Source organism: Podarcis muralis, chromosome 2 (assembly GCF_964188315.1).
Source record: "Podarcis muralis chromosome 2, rPodMur119.hap1.1, whole genome shotgun sequence".
NCBI lineage: Eukaryota > Metazoa > Chordata > Lepidosauria > Squamata > Lacertidae > Podarcis > Podarcis muralis.
Window position 1 is genome coordinate 43150600 of NC_135656.1, and position 12931 is coordinate 43163530.

Consider the following 12931-nt stretch of genomic DNA (forward strand, 5'->3'; position numbering starts at 1 on the left):
CATACCTTTCTCTATCTTTTGTCTCTCTTTTTTGGCAACGGTTGAATCTCAACCCCGACTAGGCCGAGTGCCACCTGGCCCTGTTTGTCCCTCGTGCTCTTAAGCTATGGGAGGCGAGGGGTGGGGAGCAGGCTCTGAGCCAGGGAGCAGGGCAGGGCATTTCCCCAAGTGCCCCAGTCTCTGCATGTGGAACCCTCATGGCTTTGATTTTCGTAACATTTAACAAAAAAAATTATTATGTCAACTTTTTAACTCCCCCCCCCTAATTTCTTGGTTCATCATCATTCCCCCCCCCCCGCAATTGTCTAGAAGGTATTGTCAAAATAAGTCTGATCCTTTTGCCTAGATTCAGCTCTCTTTCCTCCACTGCATTTATTTGCCTGGAGAAGGAAAACGGACATAACCAGATAGGCCACGTGCCACTTTCTGTCTGGAAATCTAATTGGATGGAAGGAAAGACAGACAAAATGGCTGCCCCTCCCTTCTCCTCGGAGAAGCCCTCTGCCTCACTCAGCTCTTTCTTCCACCTTCTCTCCTCCATTCATTCCCCAGCCCTGTGCCATTCTCTTCTTCCCCACCCTTTCTTCCAGGAAAAAATTAAAATGTTCAGGTCACGGCAACAGTGCCGCATTGGGGTTTTTTTTTGGGGGGGGGGTGTTATGGTCCCTCAGTCCCTTCTCAGCCCCTCAGAGACTGGTCACCAGCTGCATTTGGCCATCTCCCTCCACTGCTGGGTTTTCTAAGCTTCCTGGGACCAAGTAGCCATCATTGCTGGGTCTCCGGACTTGGTAGTAGGCCTGGAGCTGGTTGCGCGGCACCAAGGCTGGCCGATTGGTATAGTAGATTTCATTGATGGCTTGGGCATGAGGAAGCACTTCCCCAACTGCCTCAGGGCTGCTGTCCGGGTATGGGGAGTCCCTCAGGTTGGTCATACTGGTGTATAAAGAGTCCCTGTTGGGGGAAGGGGCTTGGCCATCGCCCCCCTCTGTCAGGTCAGCTGTGCAGCTCTCCGACTCCTCCAGGTCACTCTGGTAGAGGATGGACTGTGCCCTCTGAAGCAAGAGCGGCTCCTCTAAGGCCTTATACATGAGTTCAATTTCCATGTTCTCCTCATGGGTCAAGGAAGGGGCGTCAGGCACAATGGCGTCATCCTCATTGTTGGTACCCCCTCCCCCTGCAACTACGTTGGGAGGGGGAGGGGGCCCAGGGGGGTTGGAGGTCTCGGCAGAACCCCCGCCCCCCTTGACCACGCCACTGCCTCCCCCTCTCAAGTTGTTATGCACCAACTCGGAGATGATCATTTTTTCAAAGGCGGCAGCGTCACTCAGGTTGCGTCGGCAGTCGGCCATCTTGGTGCCATCGGTCGGGAAGTCGCCACTGCGGAGGGAGTAGCTGTTATTGAAGTTGCCATTGAGCGGGAGGGTGTCCATGCCACAGGCGTCTCGGCTGTTGTTCAGGGGGTGCTCTGTAAAGGGGGGCACATATATGGGTATTAGCGGGAGGAGGCAGGAGGGAGGGCATGAGCAACTAATGTTTAGGCCACAGAGCAGAAGCCATCACTTGGGAACTAAGTTCCACTTGGGCAGACGGTCCGTTCAAGTGGTATGTGTGTGTGCCGAGGAAGAAAGCGGATAAGAAGTGTGTGTAAGAAATATGTAGGGTTTTTACACGGGGAGAACTGGCTTGTGTGTATAGGAAATGATGGCAGCAACAAAAATGGAGGTAGAAGCTAAGAGAGATGAACCTGAAGCTGAGGCTGCATGAGTGGGTAATTTATTTAACTGAATTGAAAGGGTCAGTGCACATTTCAAGCAAGTAAGGCTTCTCTGAGAGTTCCTATATTGACAAGGTACTCTCTAAGACTTGATTCACACAAATAATAAGAACTGTGGGATGAGCTATTGTTTCGGTTTGCTACTATGTTATGTATTTTTGTGTTTTTATATTGTAAACCACCCCATCCTCATCCTCTGATGAAGGGCAGTATAGAAATCTAATAAAAATGAAATAATAACAGTAACAAGGCAATGCCCACGTGCATCAGAAATCCCCTTCATTCCTTTTTTCGGAATCCCAGGGAAGGGAGGCAGAGCCTTTTCCACCAGGGCCCAGTTCAGATCAAGAAGACAGGCTCCCAGCTATTGGCCACTAACCGAGCTGCTCTTCAAGCTTTAGCTCTTCTCCAGGGAGCAGATGAAGGTGCCACAGATATATACAGAATTCTAGCATGTGCCTTTGCCAGCAGGATAGCACAGCCAGCCAGAATGGGGCAGGGCTGCTTGTGCCGCAGCACCAGCAGCCCCTTAACTTCCTTCTCCTCTTCTTGTCAGCACAGGGTTAACCAGACACTGCTCCTTTCTACAGGTCTCCAAAACAAGCATAGGAGGACTCTGATGCACGTGGTAAGATGTGGCTTCGGTTTGGGGTTTGTTTGTTTTAAAAAGAACATATAGAACTATTGTCCTTGAATAAGATGTATTTGTTGATAATCTTTGGGATACTCTTCTGTTAAATTTAATCTGTTTTTTTCAACAAGCTTCAGATTGCAGTTCACTTCTCTTTTTTATTGTCTAGTGTAAGCAATAAGCGCAGGATTCAACTACATGTGAGTTAGGTATGCATGTGTGAAAGTACTGACACTCGTGTGGGAAAGAGGAATGTGGTTTGTTGAGTAAGATAGCAAGAGTGCAACTAAGGCATAACCTCTAAGGTGACGTGAGAGGGAATAGCCACGTTGGCATGGCTGCTGAGCCGCACACAGCCACATGCATAACACGGAGCACGCAAGTTATCTGATCTGCCGATGGAAGAAGCCTGCGGTCTCCCCCCAACAAAGGGTGACCTCTGGGGCTGGAGGGACCATTTGTCAGAGATGGTACAGTCAGCCCATTAGAGCACGGGGTGCACACTAGGTTAACGGGCCCATGGTTTTAACCCAGCATGCAGGGATGGGAAGGTTGGGTATCGCTGAGCTCTGCGGATGCATTTAGCTCCATCTAGTGCCCACAGCCAGAATTGCGCAAACCATGCTGCACCACCACCCTCCGAGAAATGGGAACATGAGTAAGGGAGGAGTTCCCTCCAAAAAGCCAGCACTCCTTCCTATTCTCCCTACACACCCGCTACTCGGCTCACATCTGTACTGCACCCACCCCCAGCCTGCCAGTCAAACTAGCAATGAAGGAAACATTACTGCGAAATGGAACTGGAAAGGAGGGACGTACTGGACTCTCGGAAGCTCCCTGCAGGCAGCAACAGTTGGGAAAGGGAGAGAAAAGAGAGAAAGAGCGTTATCCAGGTGGCTGGGGCCAGTAATGCAAAATAAGACATGGCCCAAATCCTCCCTGTGGCCATAGCTCAGTGGCACAGCACCAGGTGCTTGCTCCCTGGCATCTTTAGGTAGGGCTGGGACCCTGGGGAGCCACAGCCAATCAGTGTAGGTAATACTGAGCAAGACGGACCAATGGTCTGTCTCAGCACAAGGCAGGCTCTTACTCTTACAGGAGAGTAAAGGAGGAGCTCCTCCACTGCCAGTTCTCCTGACCCATTCCTCCCAGCACCCGAGGCTTGAGGAATTACTTTTTCACCAGATTCAAAAGCAGAAATCTCAGGTGTTCTTTTTGCTTTCTACCTACCCTCATTTTCAATAAGGAAAATGTGTTTGTGTGTGCAAATGGAACCCTAATTCAGTCTGGGGCATCAGTCTAGAGGGGAAAGTACGTTATCCTGGGTGACGATGCCCTTACCTGGGGAGTTGAAGACAGGTGGGGAGGCAGGGTTGAAGCCCACGGACTCAGCAATGAGTGTGTTGTAAGGACTGGTCCCGCCCCGTGTCTGCAGCACGGGGTTGGTCAGCAGGTGGTTCCCCATTGTGCCTGCAAAAAGTAGTATAGGCAAAGGTGTTAGCACCATGGAGGTAGAAAGTGACTTGAGCCTCCACATCTGGGGTTGGAGGAAAGGCTGGAGATGGGGAGGAGACTGAGTAGCTTGGCTCAGGGGGGAGGGGAAGAGTCATGGCCATGTGAGCAGAACTACATTGGAGGCCACCAAAGATAGCCGAGGAGAAAAGGTGACTCTCTGGGAGAAACTGATACAGAGTGGTGTTTGGTAGGGATCTCTTTCATCTGCTTGGTTATAGCGAGTGGGGCCGGGGAGCAGCTTTAAGGGTGGGGCAGGAACCTCTTAGTCAGGTGTGTGGGTACAGGCCTGCCCTCTGGCTCACAAAGGAGTTGCAGGAAATGATGGAAAATACAGAGTGACTGCTCACCTCGATTAAGGGTGGGAGTGCTGTTGAGATCACCTGCCATAAAGCTGGACTCAGTTTGCTTCCTTACAGTATCATTCCACATTCTCCGGATTCGGCTCTGAAAAGACAGTCCCACTCTGGATTCAGTAGGGCAACTAGACCCCCAGGGGTATTGTGGTCTAAGAATATGTCCCAGCCTCTCCTGTTCTCCAGACCAGTAACAGCAGCAGCACCCCCCAAGCCCAGTCTGCCCAATGGTACCTGCGTCCCAGTGTAATAACGGTTGTTGCTGCGGATGGCTGAGGTCTTGAGGGAGCCCAGTGTAGCCCCTGGCGGACTCCGTAGGCAACAGGATGCGTGTCGCAGGCATTTGCTGAATTCCCGGTGAACCTGGTGCATTGTAGGGAGGAGAGTCAAGGAAGGGGGAAAGACATGAATTGTCTTGGCTACAACATGGTCATTCAGGCTGGCTTTGCCCTCTTAGCTAAGCCTTTCTGTCACAATCTTTACCTTCACTAGGGCAGCAATGTTCTGAAGGAATGGGTTTCCCAAATCTAAAGCCTGACTGTGCAGTCAGTCTGAAACGGGCCCCAAAATCCCCATTTTTCAGTTCCATCAATTAATTACTTAAATTTATGAGTTTAAAACATTTACTTAAAAAGGGTCACAATTAATCAGGCAGATATTTTCTAAAGATGCAAATACTTATTAAAAACTGCAGGTGGCAAGCATCATCTTAAAGGAGCATTCCCCCCTTTTCTCTCACGCACAGGAGGGAATGATTCTTCTAAGAATGATTCTTCTGCTATGCTACATGAGTATGTTATTTACAAACAAAGACAAAGACAAAGACCCGTCTTCCTTCAGAAACTATTTTCTTTATTTCTATGCAATCTTAATTGATTAATTAACTAATTAATGGACTAAAACTTGTTTAATTGACTCTGTGTTTCTTGTTTTTTAATCAGGCAATAGTCCTATGCAATTCCTTTCAACTTGGACCCAAAGTCCTTTGCAGAGTCAATTGTTCTCTTCTCTTTAAGGCCCCTGCATCCCCAACATGCAAGCAAGGTTGACAGCTCTAGCCAATGACCCTGGGTCTCCTAAGTCCTCAGCCAGCACCTTAGAATACCAGCTCCCATTGTTCTCCACAACTTTAAGCAAAAAGTGTTGTCCTTCAGTTCTGGACAACAGATACAGTGGTACCTCTGGTTAAGTACTTAATTTGTTCCGGAGGTCCGTTCTTAACCTGAAACTGTACTTAACCTGAAGCACCACTTTAGCTAATGCGGCCTCCTGCTGCCGTTGGGCCGCTGGAGCCCAATTTCTGTTCTCATCCTGAAGCAAAGTTCTTAACCCAAGGTAATATTTCTGGGTTAGTGGAGTCTGTAACCTGAAGTGCATGTAACCCGAGATACCACTGTACTCACCTTTTTCTGCAGTGCACAATGAAACACGAAGATGAACATGCCCTGGAAAGCATTGAAGGTGGTGAAGAGATAGGCCATGACAACAGACTCCTTGTTGATGAAGAGGAGACCAAATGCCCAGGTGAGGCCCAGGAGAAAAAGGAGAGTGATTGCCCCGAGTGCCCAAGACCTGTAGAAGGAGACACTAGTGAGTTCAGGGAGTTGGGAGTCCTCACCAGAGCAAAACTAGTCTCACATCTCCCTGCTGTTATGCTATAGATGCCTCTGTACAACTGCTGGCACCAAAGAAACAGTGAGACAATGTTAGGGGGATGGAGAGAGAAAGATGGGCAAGGAAGTCAGCATGTGGGAGATTCTCCCATGGTTTGCTAGTGAGGGAGTTGTATGTCTAAGAATTACCAGCCAAATTGTTACTACAGACCTCCAGTTATTCTTGGCCCAGAAATGTTGACCAAACTGCCTCCTTACATTTAACCTTTGTTGTTACAAACGGCTTCCATTTGCTGAATTCAAACACAAATCATGGGACTTGTGTACTACCTGCCATTTCCTAACAACACACCATAGTCCCAAATGTTAGTTTGGTGGTCGCTCGACCATTCGTTTGTTTGTTTTTTGTTTTGTTTTTTTTCTCTTAAAGCTTCATAAGCACTTCCACACTTGAGTGTGCTCAGACTCTAAAGGGGCTTTTCAAAATGAAAGGCTGTGAAATGGCATGGCCATATATTTGTCACTCGTCAGCCGTGAGATCAAAGGCACTCTCTAGTAGGTGCCCAAGAGACGGACGCTAGACTTACTTCCAAGCAAACATGGTTAGGATTGGCTCAGGAGTATCCTCTTACTGTCAGTTCTCCCAATCTTTGCTCTTTGAGTGGAAAGAAGTGATCAACTGTCTATTTGTACTTTGGATGAAAAAGACAAAACTAAAACCACAAAGTGTTGCTGTGTTTATTTCTGACTGAGATTTGGCAACTAAAATAAACACAGAAAGACGGCAGGAAGCAGGCTGCAAAACCACACCAGCAGTAAACAAATGCACTGGAACTCTGGTAAATGAACTAAAAAGAGCAGGACAAGCAAGCATGTAAAAACTGGGCTGGCAGATAGAAGTAATGGTTATATTGCAGGTAACAGTGTTAATTAGCAAAATTAAGGCTGCAATCAAAAATACGGTTATTTTGAAATATAGCCAACTTAAATCAGTAAGGCTTACTCCATGTTCACATGGTTAGGCTCTAATAAATTTTGTAAGAGGTGACCTGCAAATTAGGATCAAAATACACGTGACTTGGAGTTCTGTTACTTTAATTTTTCTTTTTAGCAAAGAGCAACCGTTTGTGTGCATGTGCATACAGAGGGCTGTGTGGTTTGGATCAGGGCAATAGCACAGAGAAAGTGTGGTCTACCCTTTCCCCCCTTCCTTGGTTCCATGAGGTTCATACTTTCTTAGTTCAGTTTTCATTAATGTTTGAGCTTCCCAGCTCTCTTTTTTTATTTTTTACTGGGCTCCTCTGGATCCTTGAGAGGTTCAGCAGCCTCCTCTGTCCACAGCACTTCCTCCAGCTACTTGGGTTAAGTATTGTTCTGGGTCACTTGGGCAAGGTAAAGGGAGTTTATAAAGCTGTTAGGATTAGCTGAACTGCATTTCTCCGCTTAGTAGACTTTAAGCTATGAGTATTATTTTTTTTTAACCTTAACTCAGCATTAACCAGGGTGTTCTCCCCACCTCTAGATTATTTTGTATGAATGAGTGTAAGAAGATGTGAACTTGTGAGTAACGCATGGCTTTTGACAGACTGGCATTTGCAGGCTATTTGCAGCACTGAGCTTGACAAATTCCCTCAAAGTGTCAGAACTCTAACCTCATTTGCTGCTTGACTCAGACAGCTCCACTGTGCTGACTGAATGAAGCAGCCTCACTCTATTCATCTGAGAGGGTGACAATTCCTTTCCTGAATATAAGGACACTCTCTTAAAATGAGAGAATGCTGGTTTCACAGGAGCCTTTGCAGCGTGGTGGGTCGTGAGAAAGAGAAAGGAAAAGAAAGAAAGATCTACTCGACATAAAGATGGCCAGCAGTCCAAAGCCTTTGGTGAAGGGATCAAACAAAAGCTTCATAATGTTGCCCAGTGTAAGCTGAGTGAGTCAACCCATATCCCAGCATTCTGAAAGGATCATCTGAGCCCATAAAGCACTATGCTTTGGCCTCTAGCCTGTTTACTCCCAGCTGTAGGTCACTCAGCTGAGTGAGACTGCTGAGACAGATGGGGTCCTCGATATCATGGTCTGGGCAAGAGTCCGGTCTCTTTAAACCCCAAGTTGTCTGTTTTCTCTGCTCTGGCTTTGTCCCACTAAGCTGTTTTAGAAGAACCAAATACAAGGCACCACAGGAATCTGAAGGCACTGGAGGTGTGCTATTAAGGTAGGGAGAAGTTTGGATCTAAGCCAGAGGATGAAAAGGAATCCAAACATAAACTCACTTGATGTTGTCCAGTCGGCTGGAGTCAGGCTTGAGGACCGACGTGTTGCGGATCATCTTGTGCAGAGTGATCATGAGGAACACCAGGTTGATCTGGGGGATGTGTACAGATGGATGTGAGCAGGGGAAAGGGAGTCCTCTGCAAAAAAGCACCTCCCACTTTCCTCTGCTAGTGGCTTTCCCCAGATTCAGGGGAAAGGGTTTGTCAGTGTCAGTGTCTGTGTGTGATGGGAAGGAATGAGCAACATGAGATCCCAGGCTAGGACATGCCATTTTAAGAGATGAAACTTAATTTTTGCAAATTTCTTCAGTGAGGGGCCTTAGAAATAAGCTTTGGGGTGTGAGGAATTCAAATCTGCTATTATTTTTGTGATTGGACAACATTCAGCTTGGCAAGACTACACTTGATGAAGCAGCAAATAAACTGCTTTCGGAAAACCAAATAATTTTAATTTTACCTCCTGAAAATGTCAGGTAATGTAAATAATAATAATAATAATAATAATAATAATAATAATAATAATAATACTGCAAGTACTTGGCAACCACTTTCAGTGATTTCTACACAGTTTTACACACATTCTGCTTACCAAGAAAACCTAAATTATATTTATGTAACCAAAATGTCTTTTGAATTCCCAAGTCATGTTGCAACTTTTAAGCACCTCTCATATTTGCAGTTTGAAAGTTGAAAACACACCCTACACCCAGGCACTCTTCTTAACTCTGGGAAGAAAAAGGGAGGTCTGATGATGGGTTGAGGAGGAGAGCAAGGGCTCTGGTTCTTTCCTCAACTTTGGGACTCTGATTCTTTGACTGATAAGGGAAATCCTTGAGTGTCTATTCCCAAACAATCCCTAGTGACTCACCACAATGACAGAAGAGACAGGCCCAATGAAGGTCCAGATGAAGTAGTTATCAACTCGAAGCCAACATCTGCCAAAAGAGAGCAGGGAAGTGTCAGATGGAAGCAGGAAAAACACCTCAAGGCTTGATTGCCTGAGTGCTTATTGGCACGAGATGACACTCACCCAGATATGTGCTGTCAAAACCTTGCCTGTTCTCTGCTCATTCTTCTGCCCTGCCCCTCTGTCATAACATCCATTAAAGGACTTCTCATCCCGTATCTTTCAAGTCACCCAAACCCACCTCTAATCTTGTTTTGCCAGTTCTGTTGCCAACCTTTTCAGGCTCATGGGCAAATTTGGGTTTCTGAGCAAGTGCTGTGGGCACCATCCCCTCTGGCCACATCTCTCCTCACTCCCTTGGTTCAGCCTGCCCTGCCTCCCCCAAGAGAGAGAGAGGAAGTCTGGGGAAGTCAGCTATAGTAGAAAATATAAGCCTGAAAAAGAGCATAGAACTAAAAGAGGAAGGGAGAGACTGTCACTCTTCCAACTTCCTACTATGTACTTTTCAAGAGAGAAGAAGGTAATCATCCTCACCACCTCATGATCGAGGGGCAGGGCAGCTCAGAAGCTTCATGGGTGTCAGGGGAAGACTGCCAGGGTGTCCCTAAGTGTCACATTGGCAACCTCTACTGTGGCGCTCCTCCTCCCACCGTTAGCGTAGAGTTACTTGTGCAGTGTACTAGCCTCTCCCCCCATCCCCCAGTTATGCCTCAACCTCCTGTTTTTATCATTGCCATGCACCCTCCACTAGCCTCTCCCTTTGGCCTTCCATGTACTCACGCTTTCTCGGTGCCATAACTGCGGTAGTCAATGGCGGCAGCAATACCCACTACCAGGGCAGGGAAGCAATAGCCCCCCAAGTAGTAGTACTTCTTGCGGGAGTATTCACTTTCAAAAACCTCAACCAGCATGAGGTAAAGGTGGATGGCTTCCAGGCACATCCAGGAGAACGCTGCCAGGAAGAAGTAGTGCAGCAGCCCTGCAAAGATGGGGCAGGCAATCTGGGATGGAAGGGGAGAGACAGAAAAAATCCCATCAGCACAATGCCTCTTTTTGTAATGCATTTATTGAATTAATTAAACAGCACACAATAATTTTTATTTTTTTTAAGGCAGTGATGATTGGAAAAGGTGCTGCACTTTTAAAAATTGTGTAGTAACCACAAGGGGAAAATGCCCACCCTTGTACCCTGCAAACGCACACAATTTCATCCCTGGGTCTGCAGTACCTCCTCATGACAACTGGACATGCCTGTGACAGCTGGCTGTTCCTGGCAGCAGTGGTGACTTAAGCAGAGGGGAACAATTGTGTTAACTGTCCACTTTCCAGGTGCTGCTTCTGTCACGAACAAGCACATGCCCATGCCTGGTAAACTGAGTCTGTTCTAGAGTGAGCTGAAACTTCCTGCAGATATCCCATTCCTGTTACCCCCTCCCCTCTGTGGCTGCACTGACTTGGCAAAGTCAAATGTTCCCCAGTGGGATCTCCATCCTGTCCTATTGTACCACATGCTCCTTGGTGACTCTCAACTCCCTCCATGCAGAGGAATATGCCGTGGTGATTTTGGTGTTGCTCTGAGGGGAGATTGTCACGCACCTCATACTGTGTCTTATCAATGCCGATGAGAAAGAGGAGTTCAGTGATGAAGAGGTTTATGCAGAGGTTCTTGTGGATGGTGTTGCGGTCAGTCTGCAGCCCACGCAGGAAGCAGAAAGTGGAGATGCAAATGGCCAAGCAGACCAGGGAAATCACAATGCCCACCCACGTGATGACAGACAACAGCAGCCCATTGATGCGGCCCTGGTACTGAAAGGAAAAGCGGAATGAGGCTGGATGTGCACAGCTTTCCTCTCCTGTTATATACTCTCCCCTGTTGTAGAGTTGAAATTTTAGGTTGACTGTAATACTGGTAGCACTTAATTTACCGTCCTCTGCCAATGGACTGTCTCCATCTAATAAACTGCCACCCTCCAAGTAACTGTTAATCCAGTGCATCTTTATTACGAACAGGGAAAGAACCAACTCCCAGTGTTTCATGTAAGAATAATGACCACCCTGATTTTCTGGGTTACCCATATGGACAAGAAGATACTGGGTGCATAATGAACTGGAAGGGGGACCTTGACAGTGGCTGGGGATGGTGGCAGAAAACCAGTTCTCTCTGCCCCCCAACCATTCTGGAGCATCTTCCCTCAGCCCCCATCAGTGGGAATGATATTCTTACAATTTCACGGTGTGCCATGAGCACAGCAAAGTTGGTGAGATGGCTGCATGCACAGGTGGTGTGGGTCGTGTTGGTCTCCACCAGCCGACAGCCCTGCGTGGACCAGTAACCCATCATGGAGCGCTCTGAGTAGTTCCAGAAAGAGCAATTGGCATTGAAGTGGTTCTTTTCCTATATGGAAAAAAAAATATGCCTGTAAGAATCGTCAATTACATGGGGTGAAGCCAGAGCAGTAGAGGGGCCCTAGGCTTTGAGAAGTTGGGATACAGGCAAATGGTTCATTCTGGAGAGAATGGGAGTGAATTGGCACATAATCAAAACATCAGCGTCAATGCACGTACAAAGCATAGAGTTTCCAATGTTGGGTGTATGTGTGCAGAAATAGGACACAGACCACCAAGTGCCATAGTGGGGCATGCCCTAGGATGTGCCAAAAATGGGGGGATGAGCACACTGGTTCCAGATGTCACGCAAGTCTCACCTCCAGGTGGGAGAGGGTAAAGATGACGGGGTCCATCAGGAAGACGCGGCTAGATTCCTTGTTGATGGAGGCAGCAATAACTTGTGAGTTGACAACAAGCGAGGGGCTAATTGAACCAACCTCACTACCCAGCTTGATGGTGGCATTCTCAGTAGAGAGGAAAAACCCCAAATTTTTGTAGAGAATGAAGACAACCTTGACCACCCCTGGAGAGAGAAGAAAGGGAATCGGGGCCATGATATTGCACCACAAAAAGAGGCAAATGTGGTTCTCATCACATTAGAGAAAAGGTCTTTGAGATCCTGGCGTCTCTTTCCCTCCCCGAATTTCGTTCCCCGCTCACCATTACGACTGTTTTGCTTGATAGTGTTGGCTGACAGTTGGATGGAATTCTTGGTGGTATATTCATGTGGGAAAACAATATCTGGCACTTGCCCCTCTGTATTCAACACTGACACCTCCAGCACTGCAATGAGGAGGAAGAGCGAGATGAATACAAGCAGGAAACATAGGCACAATATTCAGAACAATTTTTAATTATCCTCTTTTTAATCTGATTCCCCACCCCATAAGTGGAGCGTATACCTTTCACATGTTACCTCATCTCTGGACTACCTGAGCAGCCATGGAGCGAGCCTGTTTCAAATTATACATCTGTCCTCCAAATGCTCTGTGGACACCAAATTGCCATCCCTATTTTGTGGCTGCTAACATTGGGCGATAGTTTTTGTTTTGTTTTGCCCACATCTCTATGGTGAAGTAATGTGCTAAATGCAAAAATTCTGTGCAGGCATCTGTACCACTCCTGCCTGTTTCTTCCTTTGATTTGTTATTTCCACTCACTTATGAATTGTTGTTCTCTTTCTTTGTCTAAATAGCCTGAGCTATTTTGGAATTTTATTGCTTGCACTGCTGCTCTGGGGTCACTTAATCCAAGCAGCAGTGACATACAAGAGAGGATTTTCAGAAGACTAGGCTTTAATGTTTTGTTTTAAGAGCTTTGGGTTAGGTTTCCTACCAGAAATGAAAGTCCTCCGCCTCCCCCAGAAGATGCTTGAGAAAGCTGTCAGTTTATAGTGCTGAAGAACATGACTACTAGAATTGTCTGCACAAAAGAGAATTAGCTTGCACAACCATAATTGTCTAGATACTTTGACAGTTC

At 47.0% G+C, this 12931-nt stretch overlaps 1 protein-coding gene across 7 annotated transcripts in view; it reads right to left on the bottom strand.

Annotated features, from left to right (window-relative positions):
• Positions 1-649: 649 nt before the first annotated feature.
• Positions 650-12931, bottom strand: part of ADGRL1 (adhesion G protein-coupled receptor L1) — a 123264-nt gene continuing 110982 nt past the window's right edge. For 3 of the 7 annotated variants that reach the window (XM_028717301.2, XM_028717300.2, XM_028717299.2), the window contains 13 exons: positions 12113-12235; positions 11770-11975; positions 11289-11459; positions 10661-10870; positions 9845-10065; positions 9026-9092; positions 8158-8249; positions 5677-5845; positions 4508-4636; positions 4268-4364; positions 3747-3875; positions 3225-3242; positions 650-1465 (listed from right to left, as the gene is read on the bottom strand). In XM_028717301.2, coding sequence (XP_028573134.1) covers positions 687-1465; positions 3225-3242; positions 3747-3875; positions 4268-4364; positions 4508-4636; positions 5677-5845; positions 8158-8249; positions 9026-9092; positions 9845-10065; positions 10661-10870; positions 11289-11459; positions 11770-11975; positions 12113-12235 — 2411 coding nt within the window. In that variant the 3' untranslated portion in view covers positions 650-686. Of the gene's footprint in view, positions 1466-3193; positions 3243-3746; positions 3876-4267; positions 4365-4507; positions 4637-5676; positions 5846-8157; positions 8250-9025; positions 9093-9844; positions 10066-10660; positions 10871-11288; positions 11460-11769; positions 11976-12112; positions 12236-12931 lie in introns of all 7 variants that reach the window. The other 4 variants (XM_077924366.1, XM_028717302.2, XM_028717303.2 and 1 more) reach the window with 2 other exon arrangements.